Source organism: Rhipicephalus sanguineus, chromosome 6, assembly GCF_013339695.2.
Source record: "Rhipicephalus sanguineus isolate Rsan-2018 chromosome 6, BIME_Rsan_1.4, whole genome shotgun sequence".
Lineage (NCBI taxonomy): Eukaryota > Metazoa > Arthropoda > Arachnida > Ixodida > Ixodidae > Rhipicephalus > Rhipicephalus sanguineus.
In genome coordinates this window covers 78196504-78222012 of record NC_051181.1, presented here as the reverse complement: position 1 = coordinate 78222012, position 25509 = coordinate 78196504, and the positions used below count along the sequence as shown (strand labels likewise).

Sequence of the window (25509 nt, the reverse complement as noted above, 5' to 3'; positions counted from 1 at the left end):
ACTTTCGCGTACGTGCGCGAATACGCTGCCAGGTCTATTGTGACTGTAATGCACGCAGAAGGTATAAAAATTTGCATACGCTCTGACACGTCCAAGTCTAAAGATACTATGACATAGGTTTTCGCGTTTTTCCTGCATTTGCGGAGTTGCCATATTCACAAATCAAAACATATCACCCGGACCTATATAACGTTTAGAAGGGGGTTAATGAGCGATTAGACGTTGCATTCACAGACGACTGCGTAATCAGGCTGCCGTTCTGGTTAGATTTTATCCTGTTCGCGTATTAATATGTGCTGATTAAGGTGCGGTCCTTCTGGTTTTCTGCTTGGCTTTCTTTTACCGAGCTCCAAACCTGCGAAGGCAAAACATATCACCCGGACCTATATAACGTTTAGAAGGGGGTTAATGAGCGATTAGACGTTGCATTCACAGACGACTGCGTAATCAGGCTGCCGTTCTGGTTAGATTTTATCCTGTTCGCGTATTAATATGTGCTGATTAAGGTGCGGTCCTTCTGGTTTTCTGCTTGGCTTTCTTTTACCGAGCTCCAAACCTGCGAAGGCCGTTGCAGGTTTAAATATGTAAAGAAACGCTGGCATTATTTTGTTATATCTCTTTATTGAGGGTGCTCCGCAAACGGTACTCACAATGCACGTGAGCGCCGCATAGTGTCAAGACAGCGGACACGTGCACATACCGCAGTTCTGTCAAGTCTTCTGCTGAATACCGAAGATCCACCGCTTCGCGGATATCGTCACTGCTGGGCATGCATGATATATAATCTGGTTGACAAAATTAATGCATCTTTTAAGGACACGACAGGCGTTCACAGGCCAACAGGTGAGAGGTGAACGAATGTGCATTGTCGAAGAAGTAGTGTACACTGCACATCACGCACACGCCATTAAAAGCATCACAATAGACGATACATCGAAAGCAAGCACATCTCACTCTTCGCATAAGTAACGAGCATCACAGAAGTGTTTTTTTTTAGATATTTCGTTTACACCTAGCCTCCAACGTCTCTGTCTAGAACGAGAGCAGTATCCGAGTTCGTGGGCTCGCTCGCAGAAGCGCCACAATAGTTAGTGGCGCTTTTGAACCCGATAACGCACTGCTTTACAAACCGAGCACGCGGCTTTGCACACGAGTACGGCCTGTGGAACTGCCAAGTCACTCTTATCTGCGAGCCTCACCAATAGAGCGATAGAAGACGGCCTTCGATTATTAGCGTTAATAGAGTTAAATCTTGGGCTGTGATCGTTCAACCTCCATAGTAATCATGCTCAGCAGAGGCATGTACTTAAGACTTGCCGCAGATTTCAATGAAAGAGGGCACATCAGGGCTTTTCTACGGCTTTTCGATGTTTGACCCTGTTCGTGCTGTTCCTTGCCGCTTCTGCTCGCTGAAATCAAGCGTTTAATGTACCCGATCACCCTAACTTATCATGGTGCTTTCAGCCCGCAATGTAATATCTGAAAGCTTTTACAAGCCAGTCAGTAACCTGCCTTCACTCCTAAATATGACAAGCATTTAGAGCGTGTGTGTCATCAAATGAAACTTGCATTTGACCATCACCCGTCAGCATAGTTACACCATTGTGTGTGTGTGTGTGTGTGTGTGTGTGTGTGTGTGTGTGTGTGTGTGTGTGTGTGTGTGTGTGTGTGTGTGTGTGTGTGTGTGTGTGTGTGTGTGTGTGTGTGTGTGTGTGTGTGTGTGTGTGTGTGTGTGTGTGTGTGTGTGTGTGTGTGTGTGTGTGTGTGTGTGTGTGTGTGTGTGTGTGTGTGTGTGTGTGTGTGTGTGTGTGTGTGTGTGTGTGTGTGTGTGTGTGTGTGTGTGTGTGTGTGTGTGTGTGTGTGTGTGTGTGTGTGTGTGTGTGTGTGTGTTTACAGAATCTCTGTCCAATGGTCTTAGTGTGTTTGATATTCCATAAGGTTGCGCTGAGAAGCTAAGTGACAGTAATGATTTGAAAACGAGAAATTTGTTATGCCATTATGAGGCGATACACTTATTGCAATGGCACAAAGGGACGTTCGAAATCGCAGGAATTACATCCTAGGTAAGCACGTGAGCTGCCCCTATGTCACACGTCACCCTGTCATTCCGGCGGTCATTGAGGGCTCTAGCACCTCTGTTATCTCTGCCAACTTTAACAAGGCGCTGTAAACTGCTGAGGCTCTTTTGGAGCACAAGTTGACGTCATTTATTAGTGAGGGCTGCGCAAACCATCGGTACTCTCTTCAAATCGGCAGGGCATGCTCAGTATAAACAGAAGCCTTCTGTCCGAAAATCAGCAGTGCCTTCTATTAGACCAACCAGAAGCAAACCGCAGCTTATCACTGCTACGATCTTAAACAGAGACGACAGAAGCTATGCGCAAACGATTCACATTTGTATAGGTGTGCTACATTACTATATAACCAGCAAGCAACGATAAACAGTGCAACGAATACATCACGCAATAGTTGTTCTTAACATCGGCGTCTCCTGCAGACAAGGCAAGACGTGGTTAAGTTCAGGCAAGCCGGCGACTCCGTGAACGCCGCCGCAACAAAGTGTCACAATAAGGATCGAAGCATATCAATACGATCACCATAGACATACGTCGGATATAATCGGTGAAATACTGCGACGAAAAGAAAATCACTTAAAGCATCCGCGTAAGCGTTTGTCAGCGCAAGTTTTTAATCCTGTCAGGGAGAGACATCGAAAGCATTCATTACACTACGTCAACTTTGATTCTTATGTTCTAACAATCACAATAGTGCCGATGCATCCAATGATTGATGCAGTAAGTACTAAGCATATTGATGCAGTAAGTACTAAGCATATGTCCACATGCTTTCACGTCTCGGTCGCTGTTGTAGAAAGAAGCACGGTTACAGAAATAAACATACAGTGACACATAGTGTTTTCTCCTCGTCCTGCTCTGCACACTGGAGAAGGGAAACAGCCAGTATAACAGCCAGTATATACTTGTAATATTTATTCTACTTTTATATTCTCAGTACACTTACAAATATATCAGTGAATTGTGACAAGACAAAGATAATATATGTAACAACGCTCTGATTTTAGAATAAATAACGCTACAACGTCCTCAGCGCTTGTAAATAATCTCGACTCGCTGAGAATCGCTACAATATATAGCTTAACATTTGGAGCTATCACATCTCTGAAAAAAAAAGAAGTCGAAAACAAGGTGAATACACAAAAGTTGAGATTACAACAGTGCAACGCGAAAACTGCAACGACACCATGTGTAAGCTTAATTAGCCTGGTCGTCGTCTTAATTAGCATGGTCTTAATTAGCACGGTCTTACCATGACACAGCTTCATTAAAATGGTCTTAATTAGCATGATGTTAATTGGCGTGTTCTTAGCAAGACATGGCTTAATAAGCTCGCTCTTAGCATAACTTGGGGTAATTAGCTTTTTTCTTACTTTTGCTGCAATAGTATTACTACCTCCACTTAGATATTTCTTTCGAGATACTTTTTTATGTATTTGATACTTGTCTGATATCATAAAATTACGTCGCAATATTGGATAACAGAAGCAACATGCACTGGGGCATTGGTTAAAATTTGTAGTCCGCTATGTTTGAGGCAGCTTGCATAAAGGTTATTGTATTCTCCGCATAATTAGCTGGCCAACGACGTCACGTAACCTTTAATCTGTTACACACGTTACCTTCTCGAATCCGCGACAAAGTCTGTGACGTGAGTGAACTGAAATTAAGTTAACCTCAGAATTCACATAGAGAAATCACCGGTATGACTTTCTCGATACGACAGGCTCTACTGTTTCCCGACGTCAGCCTCGCTTAAAAAAGAGAGCCAGTTATTTGAGCGTCCACATTCCGAATTTCTTGCGGTGGCAAGAAAAAGTTAGGTAAACTCAAATAAGATCAAATATTCTGATTACAATCGAAATTGAAATCAAAAGGCGATCGTGCTGCCGAAACTCCAGTTACGCTTCAAGACAAGTTGATCTCAGACTTACCTTAATTATTTCTATCTGTCCAAGGGCAAGAACAAGAAAACTTATCGTAACACGTGCCCTCACTTGCGTGAAATCAAGATAAACATGGCTAGACATAGTTTTACAAAAACACTTTTTCGCCCGCTGCATAAGCACATCTGCTATGTTTTAAGAAACAACAGTCATCGACTTTCCTTAATCCCGTCAAAAACACTCTTATTATGCATTGTATCTGAAATTTCATAATCAAACGAAAGAACTGGACATATTAAAAACACTATGTTCGTGATAACACGCAGTATAGAAACGCCGAATCACAGAACGAATATTAAATATTGCACCTAGTGTCGTGTGTATTTACGTAGCCCGACTGTGACACGCACTCACCGGTTTTCAGTTGTTGTTCCATAGAACGAAAAAGCTTCTACACGACACATTTGGTGAAGGGACCAGCGTGTTTTGTTTGATTAAACTGGGTTGCTTGAAACAATTCTTGCATGATGCATCCTTAGAATAGTATGCAGAGGCGGCGTTCTAAGTTTGGCTCACCGACTAGCCCACCAGTACATATTAAGTTTTTAAGTTGTTAATTTGCGTCACAACCACACCCCCACCCCCTACCCTTAACAAGACATGTTGCGGGGCTTGTAGGGGATATATATTATCAAGCGCTAAATTTTTCAGCAAATGCGCCCGTCCTGTCATGTCTTTCTGTGTGTTTGTTGGAAAATTTAGCCCTTCCCCTTGGAGCACATAGTTTGGTGCTTGCACATAATTGGTCGACCGGCAGCACACAATTATCAATGTCGCGGCGTGCATATGTAAATATTGTTCTCCACAAAATACGAAACCAGAGTTTCTAGCAGGCACATTTGCGCCGTAGGTGATGAGTTCGACATAAAATTACATTCCTTTGCAAATGTTTGGATCGAAAAGTACAGTCAATAATAGAACGGGCAATCTTTTTCAGATTTGCGAAGCGAAATTAAGAACCAAAACGACGTGAAATTTGTATATCTATATAAGCACAGCGACGGCATTGCATTCTGTAAGTACAACTCTGTGTTATGTAAGTAAATATTTCCCACTCATAAATGTGACAGACACACTTGCACACAAACTTGATCGAAACTACGATGGCAGTAGAGATACACAGATTTCACATGCACCATGAAAGTAACCCGAGGTAATAAAGATTAAACAATAAGCAAGTGGTGGAAAACTTTATCATCCACAATTTTTAAAACAAAGGCAGCATCGCCTTTCGGGTCAATAACACTTTTGGCTGGGTTGCAGTTGGTTCGTAACGCTCTCAGGTCAGATTCACGAATCCTACAGTTGCTTCTTGTATATGTAGGAAATAAAACGACGTTCAAGAAAATAATACTAGAACAAATATCATACCTCAGCTTATGACTTCGGCATAGTTCTTCGCTGTGCCGGCAGCGCAAGGAATACCTCTCAACATCATCGCACGTGGGACTGGATTGTGTGTGAACTTTTGTGATGCTATATGACCGAACTTCGCGCTTATGTGTGTGCTGCGTTTTGATAGTTTGACTGTAAGAGCCAGTGTTTGATTTATACGAGATGACATTAAGTATACCTTTATCTGACTTCTCTTAATAGTGTGTGGCTTTTATTATTTCGGATAGTCCGTGAAAAGTATCCTGCGCAACACAGAGGCACCATCTAACATCTCCTAAACAAAACGTATTAGAAATTTGAAAAGTCATACCGTGTCAGACTGGTTAAATACTACGTTAAGTTCAAGCATTTCATTGACGTCGTTGATCCCAGCGAGAACTGTACGCCACAGCTGGGGTCCTCTCAAAGACGAGGCTAATTATTTCTAATTAAATGTTTGGTTACTGCGTTCTTCACCGTCGCAACAATCTGGCAATAAAAGGACACCCGGAAAATAGACGTTGTACAGGTTGCACGCTAATCAACTAGCCTTGTAAGGTCTGTGTGTCAGCTATAACTGAAACTGTGCTGAATAATGACCAGCACGAAACGCGTCGTTCCAACAATCCGGACTTTCAAAAGCCATTACGAAAGGTCACGCGATGTCTGACTTAACCAGCAAATGAAGGAATTAATCCCTCGGTGCTCATCGTATAGACTGATAACCATGGTTGCGATATATTCTGCCTTCGTCTTCACATTTAAGCCCCCTCCCCCTCTCCCTTCCCCCCTTACCGACTGAACCCCCATTTTACTTTTTGCGCAAACCAATATCGTTTCTACCAATATACGGATGCGTACGATCACTTAGTAATCCAGCCACCAAACCTATCTAACCGCAACACCGTGCAGAAAGAAATGATGATGTGTTTCGCGCTTCGATAAAAAATAATGTGTGGTAAGCTCGTAAAGAGTTTCACAATGCCTTATGTGAGCTGCGACTCCTGATCGAATCCTCCAATCGCCCCACGTAACAACACGTTAGTGCACTGAGCCACGTCATTGAAACGAGGCTAACTGGAAGGGCACCGGGGCAAAATAGTGAAGCAGAACGACCATTACTTGAATCCAGGAAGGCCTATAAAGCAGTGCTTGGTCTTATCTGATTTATCTCTTCGTACCAAGCAAGGTCACAGCCATACAGTGACGCCATATCTGGAGCCGTTAGTTCTGTCTTGATTCTTGTAATTGTCGTCTGTATAGTATTATAAGTAATTCGATTGTTGTGTGCAGTACTACACGGGGCGGTGCTTGAAAGACGCGCGTACACGCTTGCAGACGTCGTGTCTGCAAGCGTGCTCCAACGTCTGCGAGCGACGTTGGAGCTTCTTCAGACTGAACGATGACAACTCAAAAAAAAAAATACAACGAGAAATAGATGGTGTGGAGCCGTCGCCGCCGTCTACTTGACCTTGACGGTACCGGGGTAGCTGAAGTCGTACTGCTTGCTCTGCAAGAACGCCATCTTGTCCTTGGGCTCGGGCTTGACGGTTGCCACTCCGGTGGCGTAGAAGTGGGAGGCCAGCTCGGCGGCGATGTTCAGGGACACGTCGTGGATGTCCGAGAGGGGCGGGTAGACGCGCCCTTCGTTCAGGTTCTGCTCCGTCACTGTGTTGGCCACCGTCTGCGCATGCGCGTCAGTGGTTTAAGGGAGGAGAAGACACGAACGTGGTGTTAAGCAGGAAAACATAAGAACACCCAGCAGGCAAGCGCAGCGGCTGTAACTACTCGCGCTTAATACATACGAGTATTGTGTCTGCCTGCAACTGAACGCATGGTGAGATTCACTCCGCGTCCTTGCTCAAATTCGCACCTATCAGAGAGTCGTCTTTCTTTTTTTGTCGCACGACAAAAATCTCCATCTAGCTTGCTTGCGTTTCCTTTCTTGAAAAACGCGGCGCTCACCACTGACCAATCAAGAATGCTGTGTCACGCTGACAGCATGCGCCGTGAGTGACCGGAAGGTACTGGGCTCGCGGCGTCAAAGCAATGAAAGGCATGCACGCAAGATAGATGACGATTATCGTTGTACAAAAATTCGCCCCAAAGGTGCAGTTGTTTATAGAGCGATGGCCGGAGACTTTTCGCCATAGTGCGCCGCTACACGATCCTGCTCAAAGCGAATCGAGACGTTCTCTTCTTGCTCGGGCGGTAACTACGCAGCGCTGTTCACAATGACAATAACAACGGGGCGTCTTTTACAGCATCAAACGTATCGTTGTGGCTGCCGATGAAAAAATCGAAAGCGCGCTCGCTTACACGCCGAAACTCATCGCGGTTAAAGCCCCTTAATATATAGAGTGTAGCGACACTCTCCTCCATATCCTCTCCAAGGTGTCCAACCTCCTCACCCAAGTGTCCAAACCTTATCTATATCCTCTCCCAAACGGCCACCGTGCGGCCGCCGGCCCTATAACACGGCTCGCGCCACTTTCCTATCAAGAATGCTATGTCACGCTGATAACGCGCGCAACGTTCATTATCAGTGTGACATGGCATTCTTGATAGGTTAGTGGCGAGAGCTGGGTTCGGCAAAAAATGAAAACATCAGAAAAAAAAGAAAGAGGTTCGCGCGCGTTTCCCGGGCGACGGCCAGTGAAGCGGGGAGGTGGAAGACGGAAGAGGAGGATGCTCGGCGTGGCGGCTCGGTTAAAAGAAAGACGGTACTTTCCCAAAAATATCCAGGGACTTTAATCGCGGTCGCGCGAACGCTCCGTCAGTCGGGCTCAGCGCCGCAGTCATGTATACCATCTGTGGTGCGATCTTGTACGCGTTACAAAATAACCACGGAGGCGTGGCATTACATCCAGCCGCACGTGACCGCACATGCCGCACGCGAATGACCCATATGAACTGCGACAGACGTCACGGCTCTGCATTGACCAATCGCGTGCGGTCACGTGCGGCTGGTTGTCATGCCACGCCTCCGTGTTTATTTTGTAACGCGTACAAGATCGCACCACTGGTCACTCTCACGTCTCATGTCAGTGCAATTTAGTCCGCTGGGTATTCAAGTACAGTCGTGAGCACACTCATGGAGGCGAAAATGTTTGAGGCCCGTGTACTTAGATTTAGGTGCACGTTAAAGAACCCCAGGTGGTCGAAATTTCCGGAGCCTTCCACTACGGCGTCTCTCATAATCATATCGTGGTTTTGGGACGTTAAACCCCAGATATTATTATTATTATTAGTGAGCACTCTCAGAGTAAACACGGGAGCGCATACCGCACACTGCTATCAGCGACACATATATTAAACGCCAGGCTTGGCACGTGCGCAGTGCGTTAACGGCAAAACTATTTCACCTTCGCACGCACCACTTCATCTGTCCGCACCATCGTCGAAAGCACTCACCGATGACGCGATGCGCACGATAGTAAATAACCATCCCACACACAAAATGCGCATGTGCCGAGCCTCGCTTTGGCATAGCTATACGCGTGCTGCTATAGCAGCGTGCGGCATGCGCTCCCGTGTTGACGCTAAGTGTGCGCACGACTGTACGTTACATCTCTGTCCTGTGTATTTCCAGTCACGTGGTATGTTTCGCGGCGCTCGTTGCATAGCACGATGTCGCCCACCTTATTCCGTGAACCGAAATCGCGTCACATGCTGGTGAGCGTGACACATTCGCTCATCATCTCTTGGAAAGAAGCAACCAGAAACAACAACGGCTGTGTAGACGAGACGCGTTGTCCACCATGACCGTGCGTACCTTGGCCGCTATGAGGAAGACCTCGTCGCCGATGGTGGTGACTCCGCAGGCGGACACGGCGAGGGCGATGCCGGGGAAGATGTACGCGTTGTTGCCTTGTCCCGGATAGAAGGTCTTGCCCTTGTACTTGAACGGCGGGAATGGGCTGCCACTGGCGTACACGCATTTGCCCTGCGAGAGGACGACAGGTGAGGACGACATTTGTCTTGATTCCTCGTACCTATAGCTTATGCGTTGATAACAGTTCTGTTTACACCGCACCCTCAAAAATGTATTTACACCCTATATGGTCGAAATGGTGTAAACGGTGCTTACATGAAAAGCGGTGTTTAAACCATTTTTGTTGAAATGGTGTAACCAATTATGGTTTAGAACTACTTCAAGTAGGTCCTCCTCCCACCCTCTGTCCCACTGCCCCCTTCCCGTTAACCAGGGAAAAACAAAGTTGTGCATTCATTCATTCATTCATTCATTCATTCATTCATTCATTCATTCATTCATTCATTCATTCGCAAACAATACCCGCCATCTGTTTTGCCCGCGCTTCCTTTCTTAAAAACTCCGCCACCGCAAATTTTCCTGTCAAGTAATGCTAATTCGATCTGTTGACATCGCATAATATGCATATGTCGTTCGGAACCAGAAAGTACTGAGCATGTAGTGTCTAAAAAAAAAGTCACTCAATATGGGTGCAAATTATCGTTTGCAGAGATAAGCAGGAAATTCTGCAAACTCTTTTCATAGCGTATACGTAGGGGTGATACGAGAAGTGCTTGCGTACGTACTACGTAAACGCATATTAAAGGGACATTAAAGGCAAATAACAATTCATGTCAGAGTGAAAGCTCAATGTATGACAACGTCTAAAACGGCAATATTATCAACAGCAGTGCCCTGCTTACCGAGAAATTAAGCTAAATGTATCACACGATGTGCGCCACGAGTGGGACATTTTCGAAGTGATCCCGATGACGCATGAGAGTCTGCCTACAATAAATCACTAGTAACCAAACTAGCAGCAACAAAAAAAGAACCTTCCGTGCATCAAAAGACGTAATAAAATGCCGTTTGTTCGTTTCCGTTTGATTCATGGAAAAAAATTGGCCGCGTATCTGCGTGCTTCGCTGCAAATGTCGTCTAAAGACGATAGAAGAGGCGCTGCGTGAGATATGGACACCATCTGGCAATACGTCGGGAAACATGAGTGCTGTTTTGCGGGCTGGTAGTCCCGGCGCAGCAGCAGGCGAAGACCGGCGGTGACCAACGCGACCGGCGGGGACGCCAGCCAGCCCGAACACCCTGTTTGGCGCGAAGCGCCAGAGCAGAAGAAACGTCCGCACTCAACGAGTACTCTCCACACACTCTTTTATTTACACGTCGCCTCGGTAAAACAGGAATGCCAGAGCGGCGCCCCATGGCATTCATACAGTGCAATACGGAACGGAAGCCGAAACACAACAATGAGCTCGTGCAGAGGGCACGGAGGAAGACAAGTTTCAGCGCAGTCGCATTTTCAGCGCAGCTTAAGAAACTAGGGTCTCTAGAATTACGTATCTATGTATTTTCTATTAAAGTAACACAGCACCTAATACTTACCTAGTGATGTTGCGCCTCAGATATGCGTAATGTTTGCTTTTTGATCAACAATGTACACAAGTATGAACCTAGTCATCCGTTCAAGGTGGCTGGCCCTTGGGCAAGTGGTTCAACTTTGGCCGAGTGGCTGAATCGAGTGACGTCAGTGACGTGCCGACAAACAGAAAGACAGACCAAAATTTCTGCGTTTAAGTTCCCCAAGAAAGACTATCGTCTTTTAAAAAACCTCTGTGGCGTTGCCATGGGGAACGGCGCGCGTGGTTCAAAGGTTCCGTTTTCTCCGAACTGCGCTTCGCCCAGCGCCCTGCTTCGCTCACGCGGTCGCGTCTCAGTGGTAGTTTCGGGATCGTGTACTGCGGCGTGTGTTTTGCGCGCTCGTGAAAGTCGCTCTGACAGAAAGTTCGACAAAATGCCCCATGCAACGACGCCGGCACTACGAGCCCTCAGCAGCATACCGCGCTCATCGGGGCTCAAGTCGCTGAATTGGAGCCCAACGTCGCGAGCCAATGTCTCGTTGTCAAGTTATCCGTCCACATCCATTGCGGCGATGGCGGCAAGCTTCGATGGCCGTTGTTGCTGCTGTGGGTCCCGCTACTTTCGCTCTGCTGCTACTAGTGTCTGCGGCCGCGCAGTAAAGGCGGGCAACGTTGGGCACGGCAGCAGTGACGTATGAAAGTCTGATTTCAGGCGGGTGATTGGAAGTGCGCTAACGCGATGCGGGCCACTAAAACGTGATTTCATTTCAAAATAAGCACTTTCTTGGCATAAAAGTAGCATTACAAGTTTTCTAGACCGCTATTTCAACAATCAACGTCGACTTAATGTTTGCCTTTAGTGTCCCTTTAACGCGATAGCGTTAGAGAGCTCGTTTCGCAGAAATGCCGCCGTCGGTGTCGGCGTCGCTACGTAGCTCGTGAGCGAAAAATCGTCCGTGACCGAAAAATTGAGAAAGGTGCAAATAAAACAAACAATAAAAATGTTCCGTCCCATTGAGGGTCGAACCCGCGCCGTTTGCGTGGCAAGCAGGTGACCTAACACAAAGCCACGTTGTTACTTGCAACTGCTTCGGGAAAAAACACGGCATAAATGACACGTAGTGGAAGGAGTCTCCTTAACGCATTTTGTTCGGCAGGTGTCACGACGAAAATGAGCCCATTCGACGATTTGTAGGCGCATTGGCGAGGCCGTCAAACTACGTTTTTTGTGCGACGCCATGCTTCGAAAAAAGCCGGGATAGTGCCGGCATTGCCGCTAAAAACGCACACAAACTATCAAACAGCTCCAAAAATGGACAACTATGTCCATCTAGCGGAAAATATATCAAGCCAACCCCTCCTAGAGGAGGTGTTGATCAAGCAACCAGCAAACGCTAGATAATGTGCTGCCATATCTGAGGCATTGTGAGAAATATGTCTCGACTCTTGCACAGGGAAGTGCTTTAGATCGAAAACCTCTACCATAACTATAGATACATAGCACGAGCGCGTGTGTGTGTCTGTGTGCGTGTGTGTGTAACAATACACATTAATGAGTATGCACTTAGTGGTTGAAGTGCGCCCTAGGGGCCGGATTTCGCTATCGCGTTCAACTCTTAAAGGCAAAGCTTAAGGGTCCCCCAATTTTTGCTTGGCTTATCTGCAGACCCACCACGCTGGTGCGACATTTCACGCGTATAATGGCCGTAGCGTATAACAGCGTATAACTTCACGCGCATAACAGCACTGCAGCCGTTTGCATAGCAGAGCGATTTTTGTTGACACTTTTCACGTGCACTGTAGTGAAGCAGAAGGCTTCCCCCAGCAGTGAAGTATTCATGCCTGTTCTGATGCAATAATGCACCACAGAAGCATGTAAAGTGCTTGCATTTTGTTATGTACATTAAAATAAAGTAAGTACCACACTTTGTTGTCTTGTAAAGACTCAACCGTGTAGACAGAGCTGGATTTTCACAATTGCTTTGTCTGCAACCGCGTTGACGCATGCCACTACACGTCGTAAAATAGACGACGGTATAGAAAACCTCCTAATTCGACGGCGTTTGCGGACGCCCAGCAAAAACTCGTCCCGGTTGCTGCGATCGACTTCGCAACTGTGCGACTAACGAGGCTATTGTTGCAACTCACAAAGGTAAGGGGAGCCTACAGTCACGGATGTCGATGTAGCGTTGCTACGAAAATTGCTGTGTCGCACTCGCTGCGTGAAATTTGTCCCACGTAAAACAACGTTCAACAGCTGCGAATCTTACTGACAATGGCCGTATATTGGGTGTGAATCGCTGTAGCTATTGAACAACCGAGAGAGTCCAGGTTTCACGTCGATAATGACAAGGGGCAACACTCTGCCACCGTTTAACCACGCACCAGGCTGCAAAACTTCGAGCGTGAACTCCGTGGCTCCCTCTTTTCAACGACGATTTCAATTTTCAGTTCCCATGGCATAGGTGTTCCGAAACCACAGTGCCAATTCTGGTACAGAGCTATGGCTTCCTCACAACAGTGAATTCACATTACATGATTGCGGAAGCCTCAACCGCACAAATCAAGAAAAGAAACACACGAAATTGAGAAACGGCCAACTTGAATGAACTTTCACAGCGTTACTATGTCACCGAGTCAACGAATATGCGCAAACAAGCCACTTCACGAATACAATGCGAGTTTCTCCTTACGAAATCCGACATTAAGAAATGTGCCGAGTTTCTATTGACTTTCTATAACGTTCAGTATACTTTCCTTTTGAATTAAGTTGAATGACATGTAAGGCTATATAGCAGATGCGTGTTCGTTTATGGGCTTCGACGTCCCAAGGTCACAGAGGTGGGACCGAGACGGGCAGCTCGTATGCTTCGCAGAGTGTTAATTCTGTCTGATAGACGTATACGTTCACCTAGAAAGGACACTTTTGAATGGGAAGGCACGGAAGGGCCAATATACTTCACGTAACGTTCATATAAGTATACTCACGTCGGTGTATGTGTACGCAGCCTCGGCGGTACACTCGGCCTTGTGCGTCGGGTTGCTCAGGGCGAACACCACGGGTCGCTCGGCGTTGGCGCACATGCACTCCAAGATCTCCTTGTTGAACGCGTTACTCTGCGCCGACGCACCTGTGACGGGAAAAGGGGGCATGATTCACCGTCACTCGCGGAGTTCTCGTTAATGACGTGCTCTGCCCTCGGCGCTGATCCCACGCAACTGTAATCACTACCGCTGTGCCTGAAGACAAAGCGTGCTCATATTAGAATATGGCGGTGTCAAAAGTGCTACGGTAAACTTCGTAGCAGGGGTTACCATGTACTGAGGCGAAAATCTAGCCCCTCTCGCATTTAGCTGTAATGCCATGTCTCTACGTATAGGATTGCGAACAGACTGTGAACCAATACGGAAGTGACGTCGACTATGACGCTGCAGAAGACTGTACTACGCGTGGAGCATCTTATTGTGCTTGTTTCCCACTAAGGCGCGACATATCGTGGTACAACGCAAGTGTCTCGTACTGTCGCCTCTATACACTCGATCTCTAGATGGTTATGCGAATTTCATTACACCTCCCCTAGCTACGATGCAACCTATGCTGTGCCGCCTCTTCTTCGTAAGGGGCGGCTTTCACAAACGCATATTATCTCCTCCTTGTAATGAAAAAATCCGTAAACAGGGGGTGGGTGCTCGAGCCGACGTTTCGACAAGTGGACTCGTCTTCTTCAAGGCTGGAACTGATTTCCTTAGCTATCGTGTGCGTATGCTTCGTGCCCTCTCCAGAGTGGGGGTGGGGGAGGAGAGGCCGCCGTGACGAACTGTGTGAGTCATAAGGAAAGCCACAGATGGGAGCATCTGACTTGTAGAGTCAGATGCTCCCATCTGTGGCCTTTACAGCTACGAAGAGACGATGAAACATGCGTTGTGCCCTTGCGGTATAGTTTTAACGTCGAATGCGATGCTTTTCGGACTGCGTTAAACGAACTAATATATCATTTTCTGGTGAAAAAAAAAGCTACTCGGATCATGGCCCTATAAACCACACACTTGCGAAGTGATGAGGGCATTGCTGCTGTCCTTGTAATGAACTGGCACTGATCTATAGTAGGCGTAATGGAGAGCGGCAGGTGTTTCTTACTGAGATCGCCTTCTCATTTCCCTCTCATTTCTTTATTTTCATCCATTCATCCCTTTCTTCTTGCATAACCCTTACAAAAATAGATTTAGACAGTGTATAGACTGTCTAAACCCATTTCTAGACAATCTATATACTGTCTAAATCTATTTTTGTAAGGGAGGATAGCAAACCGGGCACGCACCTGGTTGACCTAGCAGCCTTTGCATCCTTCTCCCCATTAATGGCAGCCCCACCCAAATACCTTGCGCTCTCGTATAAATATGCAAGCCGGCTTCTGATTTGTCTGAAGAAATTGTATTGCGCCAAAGACTTCCACGATTTGCCCTGCGACAAGCAACGAAAGAATGGCGCGCTCGTTCACAAAAAAAAATGCATACCGGTGATGGTAGACACATACACGACACGGCGATGTTGCAGGCATACGCGATTCGTTGCTGTCGCATTAGCGAAAGCAGCCACGAATTGAGCCTTACCGATGAGAACGGTGGGCTTGACGAACTTGACGATCTCGAGGAGGTTGTTCATCTGCTTGGCGTCCTTGGCGAACTTCTCCTTGTGAGACTGCGTGCTGTCGCCGTTCGGGGCCCGGTCCTGCACACCGCGACAAACAGTGGCACATTTTCAACGTAAAGCTCATCATAGGTGTACAACCGCGTTCACTTACGCGCATGCTAAAGCCGTTGGCGTATGGTTGCATGCGAGTGGCAGTGAAAAAGACACGTATTCGACGTTTAGACGGGACACTGGTCTTGAGATAGAGGGGTCCCCTTTTTAAGTGTGGAATAAACGTACGTATTTGTTCTTGTACGTGCGCCTGCACTTCTTATTACATATTATTGACTTATGAATGATATATATATATATATATATATATATATATATATATATATATATATATATATATATATATATATATATATATATATATATATATATATATATATATATATATATATATATATATCTTTCCCGGCCGCATGCAGAAGTGTATGGAAATGGTCGCGTCCCCTTAAAGGGGCCCTGCAACACTTTTCGAGCATGCTCAAAAAGCGCTGCCGATCGGTAGTCGAGGCTCCCGAGAACACGCGAGCCAAATATTATAGCGATGCGCACGGCCTGGAATTTACAATAAATTCTCAAAGTCAGCTGAAAATCGCTCCCTCTTCTCTCGACAAATGATGTATTAGTCCGCAAAATATGACGCGATTGTCGGCAGTTCCACCATTGGCTGATGTTATAATCACGATAACACCCTCATTATTACTTTCGTTGTTAATTTTGAGTTCAATAAGTAGGTAATATGTACGTTTATATTATGTTATCGCGTTAAAAACACCGAACAAACATTAATATTAGCACTTCCGGTCTCACCGACAGCTCGTCTGCTCGTAGTTGCGTGGATCTGTTTTCTTCGCCATGCGCAGTGCCGAAAACGTGAATATTTCTGTGCTTTTGACCATCGCCGGTTGCCGGTGAGAGTGGCAGCCGTTCGAGTGTTGCCTCGTCAGCTGAGAACTGCATCGCCGGCACGTTCTCACGACCGACCGAGCCACGGGCGCAGCGTGTCTCCGATAACAATGCTGGCGTCCGGTAATGGCGGCGCTTCGGGGTCGTCTGCCAGTGCCGTCTTACGAGGCGGTGTATCGGGAGTATGGGCCGAAACCGATCTCAGCTGTCATTCGTTCCAAACGAGCGCGCACGTTTGCTTCCATGGTTGGCAGAGCGATGAAAACACTACGGCGTTCGAGGTGCACACCCAACATTACCAAACCGACGCGCAGTTTTCAAGCACGCGCGATACACAGCGCGATCGACTCCGCTCGACGAGAACGACGCAAGCCGACCGGAAGTGGCGGCACAGACCACGTGGTTGCGCCGAGACGCCAGAGAGAAAAAAATGAAAAAAATGCCGCCGGCGCTCACGTCGCCTCCTCGCACCTCCGCCCTCCCTCCCTCCCCTCACGCCGCGCGCAGCTTTCCGCGCGCTCGCTGCGTTGAGTTGAGAGAGAAAGCTGCGGAACGTGATCTCTATAATTTGGTAACACCACTTAGACTTGACGGATTCGAAAAATTTTTGCGGCATATGACTCGTGAAGAGTCATACGTCAATAATGAGACTATTCCAATATAACTAAGAAAGGTGTTGCAGGGCCCCTTTAAGATAACAACACAGAAATGACAAATCGGCTTATTCTGCACAGCCGCTTATGACATATCCACACACGTGCTGGTTGAAGGCTCCGTTCAATACGCAATACCCAATGAAACAACGAAAACCAAGATATCCTCACTGTAACGAATAAGCGCTCGACTATTCGCATGCATTGACAACCACTGTCGATGATTTCTGTACACTGTTTTTCACCCGCTGTGCTTTCCCATCTTCACCGTGGTAAGAAAAAAAAAGAATAACATAGTGGCAGGACAAAATCAAATCATGCAGACATACAGCTCCCGCAGCTCCACCTTTATCCGGTACTCTGCAGTGGCATAACCGCAGTGTGCACCGTAAGTGCGAATTTAACTACACGCTTTAGAAGTTTACGACAAGTTTTAGAAAGTCGAAAAGGCTGCCTTTTCTGCAACAACCACTTCACAGAATACCAAAACAAACTAGCGCCCAGCATGCTGAGTTATTTGTGTGAACTCGAGCGTGAAAACGCCTACGAGCCCGCAGTTTCCCGTGCGCTATCTATGGGGTACGCCACCTGATGTTAGGTAAGCTTAAAGATCTTTTTTTTTTTACTACGGCGTGCGGTATTCGGCCATCTGCACTCTTCCGCTACCTAGAGAACTTTTAGTACTAATTATTCGACTAATTACAACATATAATTAAAAGTAAAGAAAACAAGAGGTTGGCTAACATTAGATGGGACACCCTAAATATTCTACACGTGGTCGGCTTACTGCTGCCATTTTAAAACGCGCTACAGAGATAAGCTCCAGCAATCTGTGCTGCCACGTACCAATTCCACAATTTCGACGCAAAAACCCACAAATTGCGCACTATCAGGGTGACAAAAACTATGTTCTATTTGCATCAGAACAAATGGATTTCTTATAAACTCCGTACAAAGGCGTACTTAAGGAGACTACCAAAATATTGCAACTTAGCTCTTCGGATCACACTGAATCCATTTCCAATGTATGGCCGGCAGGTAGCCGTTATCTTCCGGTGATCTTATTGTCACGGGGTCGTGACGTCGACGAAGACAACAGCTGGCGTGGTCAAGATGAAACTCTTTATTTGGCCGACCTTGTGGCCGGGAAATGAAAACTCAAACTACAGCAATACACGCTGTACACTGATAGCGGCGAACTGGGCGTCGGCCGTCGAAAAAAACTGACAAGCGGTGAAGCGCGTCGGTATTTATACATGTGCCGTCGAATATTCCTGCGTTATTGCTGGTTGCCGCGCAAACTCCAGAATAAGCTCGAGTGTTCGCGTCTAGCGCGCAATCTTACAAAACGATCTACAGTAATCAGGAAGCTTCTCGAACAATGAGGCGCGGTTTGCGCTGAGCGTTGCTGATAGTCTTTGTGGACGAAAACCGAATACAGGGAAAGTGATAATAAGAGACGCACGTGGCATTATGATAGCTTTAACGTGGTTTGTAAAGGCAGTAACGGGTTGGACGACAACGGATCGCTCCAACCTGTTGCTGTAGTCAACGTATACTATCGATGCTTCCTGTTTCATAGCTTTCATGCGAGTGCTTCGTGCATTGCATTGTGCAAGTTGAAATGTGCATAGCATAAAAGTTTGTTTACTGAAGGACTAAAGAACGTCGAAGATATAGCAAGCGCGCGCACAGTCGCAACGGAAAAAGATTAGCACGAGTGAACGGTGGCCGCAGCCGCAAAATTGCGACACGCAGCGCTGTTGTTCGCGAGCACGCCGACAGCGAGATTGCGAAGAACGTTCCATTTTCCAAAGCAGGGGTGGCCGGCAGACCGGCGGAAAGCAGCCCATCTTGCTGCTGGCCCGTCCGAAAGCCCATATCTTAAAGAAACGCTTGTTCATTGCTTATCGACAGATGTGGCTATGCACAGGATTTCTTTTTTTTTTTTTTCGCTCGAGTTGCGAGCAACCGTATTTGTATCGCAGTTGTTCCGAGAAAGCTGGTTGTTGGAGTGCTCTCCGCCGGCCACCCCTGCTTTGGAAAATGGAATGTGCTTGGCACTCTCGATATCGGCGTGCTCGGGAAAAACAGCGCCTCGTGTCGCAATCTGGCCACTCCGGCCACCGGTCACTTGTGCCAATCTTTTTCCGTTGCGATTGTACAGCCGTCAACACGCTTAAGGGCCCGCTCACGCTAGCGGCACGGCAGCTCGCCGTTTGCCGTTTGACGTTCTCAGGCTGCCGTGCGCAAGCGATTTCGTTCGCGCACGTCTGCCGTTCTTTGCCGTCCGCAGAATTCGCAATGCCCACGAACTATAGGTGGCGCGCCGTGCTTTTCAAGATGGCGCCAGGAGGAGGGTAAACCCGTTTGTTAGCATATACAGATAGTACGTGCGGACGTACGGCCCCGTGCCACTTTCACCGGATGAAGTCATGAGCTGTGCTGAATGGGATATGTGACTAAACTACTTTCCCAAACCATGGAAAGTGCTAAGTACTCGCCACCTAATTATTTGCTGCGGTGTGAAAGGTTATATTTCAGCTCTGTTACCGTGCATAACGATGCTTTGCGAAATCCTGTGCGTGCTACGTAAAACTGCATGAACTAAAATTGACGTATGAGCAGAACGGCACTCCGAGGTAGTACGTACCGAGCCAACGTTTATAGATACGTTGTACCGAGCCTGCCTTACGGATTTGCCGCAGTAGGAGGCCGCCAGCGAGTAGCGCCATCGCTGCTGCACGGGACCGCACGTTTAACGTGGTGATGGTTTGCAAACATAATACGCCGTCGTCATTACTTGTGCACTCGGGAACGCGGAGTTACGTCTTCAACGGAACACAAGCATTTAACTTCCCATTCAGTAGCGCTTGTGTCACAGCCATGCTGAGACTCTAGCCGTGTGCAATTCACTTCACTCGCATGTTGCAGGCTCGATCAGCACGATCGAAACACGAATGTCGAAAAGAATGCACACGTATCCTTTTCGCAACGTCGACGAAGTTAGCCGAGAGGCGTGGATTGTGGCTGTGACTGCACGTTCCAACGCTCTAACCATTTCGCTTCTCTGGTCGAGCTCGAGCGTGTTGGCGGCATGCGGCGCTCCATAATACCCACAATAATTGATACATGCAATGCACAAGAGGAACTATGCTTTTATTTTTATCTCGCTCAAGGATATTATACATTAAATACAATCAAACTGACTTACGAGCGTGAAAGAACATTAACGCACGGGGGGACGTGAAGTGCAACTCGCTCCTCGTGAGTCAGCAGCTGATCGTTCACCGTCGCTGTCACTCTCGGTGCTTTCACAGTCTTCTACGTCCAGTGAAAAATCCTCATCGTCAAGATGGTTTCTTTCAACATCACTGCTGAAAGCAATCTGAAGAATTTCCTCCGCCGAACAACTTCGACCACTCCGCGTCACCACGTTTACAATTACAGAGACGTCTGGGCGCGGAGAACATTTCGCTCTCAGATCGGTCAACGAGCAAATCGCTTGCAGTGTGCTGCCACCTATCAACAAACGTACAAAAACAAGCGGCGCAGCGCTGGCTATGAAACCTATGAAACACTGGCGAAGGACGGCGTGGAAAGCGTTCGCTCCACGAAAGGCGTGGAGCAGACGCGTCCTCGAATGATTGAAACGTCGCTCGCACGATTGGTAACAGCGCTTTGCTGACAAAGGATAGAGGCATATTTTAATGTATCGACAACTTGAGATCGCTCAGTTTTACAAGAGAACATCGCGAGCCGGCGCGACCTCCCGCGTACAGTGTTATGGGATTCATGCACTACAAGAAACACTGACCAATGCTATATGCAAGTAAAACAGGGTGAGCTTCAAGTGAATATGTCAGACAATAACATTTAACTAACCTACGTGGCTACAGAAAGCCTCGCGAAGCTGATATAGTATGCGTACGCTGTGGGCTAGCACTGAAAGCGCGAGTCGCCACGTATTTTCACGAAAACTTCGCGCATCGCAAGAACCAATCAGATTTCTCGGGTCACGGAGGGCCCGGTTTGTTCACTGATGCAGGGAACATGCCAAGTCGTAGTGTTCCTTCCGTGCCAACGCGTTAACACTGAGGTTAGCACAGCCGAACAAGGGAGCGACTGCGTAGTGCTGCCATTTTGTCGTCTACTAACCCTCCTCGAGAGGACGCTCCTGAATTCCGCTTGGCGGCGCGATAGTCTATGAATGAGCGATATTCACCCAGGTATACGTGTGGGCACGAGTCTACAGGAAGCCTTGGGTTTTAGGGACAACAATGGAAAGCTGAACACGTCCGCGATAGAAATAAGTAAGAGACGGTTAGAGTATTGGTGGCAGAAGAGTAGAGATAAAGTACAAAAATAAATAATGGGGGGGGGGGGGGGAATAAGGTCATTCTTCCTTAAGAGGCAGAGAGATAGACCGTGAATTTATAAATATTTTTGGTATAATAAGATAGATTTAATCAATGTAGACAAGGTATTAGGCCAGCATGAAACAAGGAAGTTTTTCCTTTTTCTTCGAGCATGGTGGCAGACATGTCACCGCCCCGTTATAAAGGGGACGCTCATAGCATCCATCCATCCATCCATCCAGCTCATGGTGAGAATCTCCGAGCTGGAGAAAGCGGTAGCGACAGAGCGGGAAAAAACGATGGCTATGGCGGAAAGGCTTAAGTCAGCCGAGGAGGGATTAGCAAAGGTAGCCATGCCAGCAAAGGTAGCAAGCGACAGCGGCAACAATGGGGCATCGACCCCGACAGTGGTAGGCGCGAAGGGGGAAACAGGTTTGGAAAAGACAGGTGCAAGGGTCACAGGACCCACTTTCCGCGAAGTAGTCTTGGGAACGGGAGGGGACAAAACAACAGCAGTAGCACGCGCTAGTAACGGGGGCAGTGGCCAGGTGCGGGAGAGTCCAGCAGAAAAGTCGGATCACGTGATAATCGCCGGGGACTCGAATTTAGCTACATGCGCAGAAGCAATCGAGGAAAGGGTGAGAGGCGACAAACGAGTTTTAATAGGGAAGTTCCCGGGACATAGGCTGGGATCAGTGATGAGACAAACTAGCGCAGAACTCGCAACTAAGTCTAATGGACGTAACCTCGTGATAATCGCGGGAGGTCTAAACGACGTCTTGAGTAAAGAATCAGCCGAACTAGCGACCACATTGGCGAAAGGGGTCGATGACATGCGCGCCATTTCCCCTCAGGTGCAGATAGTGGTATGCACAATACCGGAGGTACCGGTGCGTGACGGCAACCTGCAAAGAGCGGTTGTCGTCGCAAACAAAGAGATATGGCGAATTAGTCGAGAGAAAGGCATCGAGGTAGTGGAAATAAACAGAGAGGTGCACAGGTGGGGTGGTTTTCGAAGAGACGGAATACACTTCGATAGGAGGCTTGGCCATGAGGTGGGTTGGCGTCTTGCAGGACGCGCAGTAGCTTTTTTGGGGGGCACGCGGGCCCTTCGGTGCCCAAGGTAGCTTGTAATGAGGAAAACAACCAGGGGGACTCTTTGACAGGTAGTATAGCGAAAAAACAGAGAAAAGGTAAAAGAAGGGAGAAGGCGCGTGTTGCAATTAGTTACATTAACATGCAGGGTGGCAGAAAAAAGGCAAAATGGTTAGAGATTGAGAGACAGTTAAACAAGGAACAGATAGGTGTTTATGCGGTTACAGAAACACACCTTAGAGACTTGGAAGAGCCACCACATATTGACAATTATATTTGGGAAGGATGTAACAGGATCACCTCAGAAAGGAGAGGTGGGGGTGTTGGAATGCTAATTCATAGCAGAACAAAATTGGATAGAGTGAAACAAACGTGTTCAGAGCACATGTGGGTTTCGGGCACAGTAGGTGGAAAGAAAACGTGGCTAGGTGTAGCTTACTTGTGGACGGGGAATAACTGCAGAGAAAAGAATCTGGAGATAGTGAAATGCATAAGCACCGATATTAAAGAATTTGGTCATGATGCCGAAATAATCCTTCTAGGGGACATGAACGCTCACATTCATGACCTTGACGGATATTCAGACACCAATGGCAAGTTATTGCTAGATCTCTGCGAGCAACATAGTCTTGAGATAGGTAACGTGGGGCCTAAGTGTGAGGGGCAGATCACGTGGGAAGTCGGAAACAGGCAATCGAGCATTGATTACTGTCTCATGACAGAAGGAATATATGACAAACTTAGAGACATGAGAATAGACGAAGAAGGCCATTAACAGCTTGGGTAGTGATCATAAACGCATAATATTACAAATGGGATATAAAACTGAAAATAAGAACATAGAATCAAAGTTTGGCAGCTCGTATCTAAATGACAAACAAATAACAATATAGCCGCAAGAGTCGAGGAAAAAGTAGACGAACCACCAGGCAAAGACTGGAAGTATAGTGAGCTGCTACATGTAATCACGAAAGAAATGGAAATAGAGAGAAAACTAATTGTTGGAAAGGAAAGAAAAAGCCAAAAAGTTGGTGGAACAAAGAAATCGGGAAGCGATCGAGATGCGACGTCAGGCATCACGGGAGCACAGACAGGCAAAAAGGAGAAGCGGCCACAGGACGAAGTTAACCAAATATGGGAAATATATTTAGAGCCAAAAATCCATTGTGCAGAAATTAGTCGAGGCAAAAATTAAAGGTGAAAGTGAACGCTGGATGACAGAGATTCGCGAAAAGAAGAAGGCCGCGCCTAGGATATTTTGGAGCCACCTAAAGCGCTGGGTAGGAAGTCTGTCACAATGCAACAACATATGGTAGATGAAGGAGGAAATAAATTCGAAGGATATGAAGCGCTAGGTTACATTCGAAAGATAACAGCCGATTCGTTTAAAAGGTCCCCCAGGGATTCCCCCGGTGAGTAAAAGTACGCAAAGGAGAGCAACCGACGAAGATGTATAGTACTAGAGAATTTCAATTGGAAGAAGGCCGAAGGAAAAATTCCTAAGCGCACTACTCCGGGCTTAGATGGGGTTCCCGTCAGCCTCATTAACGAACTCGGACATAACACTAAAGAAGCACTGCTGAAAGCCGTAGAAAGTGCTTACAGGAGAGGGAAATACCAGACAGTTGGCGAAAAAGTAGAATGAACTTAATCTATAAAGGCAAGGGAGAAAAGGATAACATTCGCTCGTATAGACCGCTAACAATTACATCGGTGCTATACAGGTGGCGATGCAGGCAGTAAAATTAAAAATAGAAGCGTGGGTAGAACAAAATGATATTTTGGGAGAACTTCAGAATGGATTTCGAATCGACAGGCGGTTAGACGATAATCTGTTTGTTCTTACCCAGTGTATAGAAATATCTAAAATAGAAAACAGGCCCTTATACGTAGCTTATCTAGATATCACCGGGGCGTATGACAACGTTAATCAGGAAATTTTGTGGGATATATTGAAGGAAGTGGGCATAGGTGACGACATGTGTACAGCTTTTGAGAGAAACATACCGAGAAAATACAGTTTGTATAGAATGGGAACGAATAAGTAGCAAGGACAGCGTTGAAATTAGCAAGGGGCTGAGACAGGGATGCCCTTTGTGCCCGCTGTTATTCATGCTGTACATGGCGAGGATGGAAAAAGCGCTAGAAGGTAGCAACATTGGATTTAATTTGTCACACAAACAGGTCGGAGCGATGGTTGAGCAGAAGCTTCCAGGTCTATTTTATGCTGATGATATTGTCTTATTTGCGGACAGTCAAGATGATATACAGCGACTGGCAGATATATGCGGAAGGGAGTGTGAGGCTCTAGGACTAGGATTTAGTGCAACAAAATGTGGATTGATGATATTCAATGATCACGGAGACCATACGGTCTTAATACAAGGCCAAAAATACCGAGGGTAAGCGAGTACAAGTACCTCGGAGTATGGGTAAATGAGGGGGATAGATATATGGAGGTACAAGAGAAAGCATCGGTAGCAAAGGGAAAGAGGAATGCTGCAATTATGAAGCACAGAGCTTTATGGGGATACAATAGGTACGAGGTGCTTCGAGGGCTGTGGAAGGGTGTGATGGTTCCGGGGCTTACATTTGGGAACTCAGTGGTGTGCATGAAGTCAGAGGTGCAATCAGGAATGGATGTAAATCAAAGGACGGTGGGCCGCCTCGCCTTGGGCGCTCACGGGAGACGACAAATGAGGCGGTGAAGGGTGATATGGGATGGACAGGCTTTGAAGTGAGGGAAGCGCAGAGCAAATGAGATTTCGAAGAGAGGCTGAGGAAAATGAAGAAGAGTAGATGGGCAGAGAAGGTTTTCAGGTATTTGTATAGGAAAAGCGTTGACACGCAGTGGAGAAAAGAACTAGGAGGCTCACCAGTAAATATACGGCTGGCAGTGCGGGCGATATGACAACAAGGAGCATTAAGCGGAAGGTCAGAGAGGCGGAGAAGACTTATTGGATGACAGCGATGGAAAAGAAGCCGGTTCTGAGTAACTACCGAAAAGGAAAAAAACGAAATAAGGAGGGAAAGGTTTTATGATAATTCAAGGGGAAG

At 46.9% G+C, this 25509-nt stretch overlaps 2 protein-coding genes across 4 annotated transcripts in view; one reads left to right on the top strand and one right to left on the bottom strand.

The window, feature by feature from the left end:
* Positions 1 to 2968: 2968 nt before the first annotated feature.
* LOC119395919 (NADP-dependent malic enzyme) overlaps positions 2969 to 25509 on the bottom strand; it is a 187867-nt gene continuing 165326 nt past the window's right edge. For all 3 annotated transcript variants that reach the window (XM_037662939.2, XM_037662941.2, XM_037662942.2), the window contains 4 exons: positions 15353 to 15470; positions 13730 to 13872; positions 9171 to 9341; positions 2969 to 7079 (listed from right to left, as the gene is read on the bottom strand). In XM_037662939.2, the coding sequence (XP_037518867.1) occupies positions 6858 to 7079; positions 9171 to 9341; positions 13730 to 13872; positions 15353 to 15470 (654 nt within the window). In that variant the 3' untranslated portion in view covers positions 2969 to 6857. The remainder of the gene's footprint in view (positions 7080 to 9170; positions 9342 to 13729; positions 13873 to 15352; positions 15471 to 25509) is intronic.
* Positions 9245 to 25509, top strand: part of LOC119395922 (uncharacterized) — a 145833-nt gene continuing 129568 nt past the window's right edge. The window contains exon 1 of the mRNA XM_037662946.2: positions 9245 to 9358. The gene's annotated coding sequence lies outside the window, so the exon portion shown is untranslated. The remainder of the gene's footprint in view (positions 9359 to 25509) is intronic.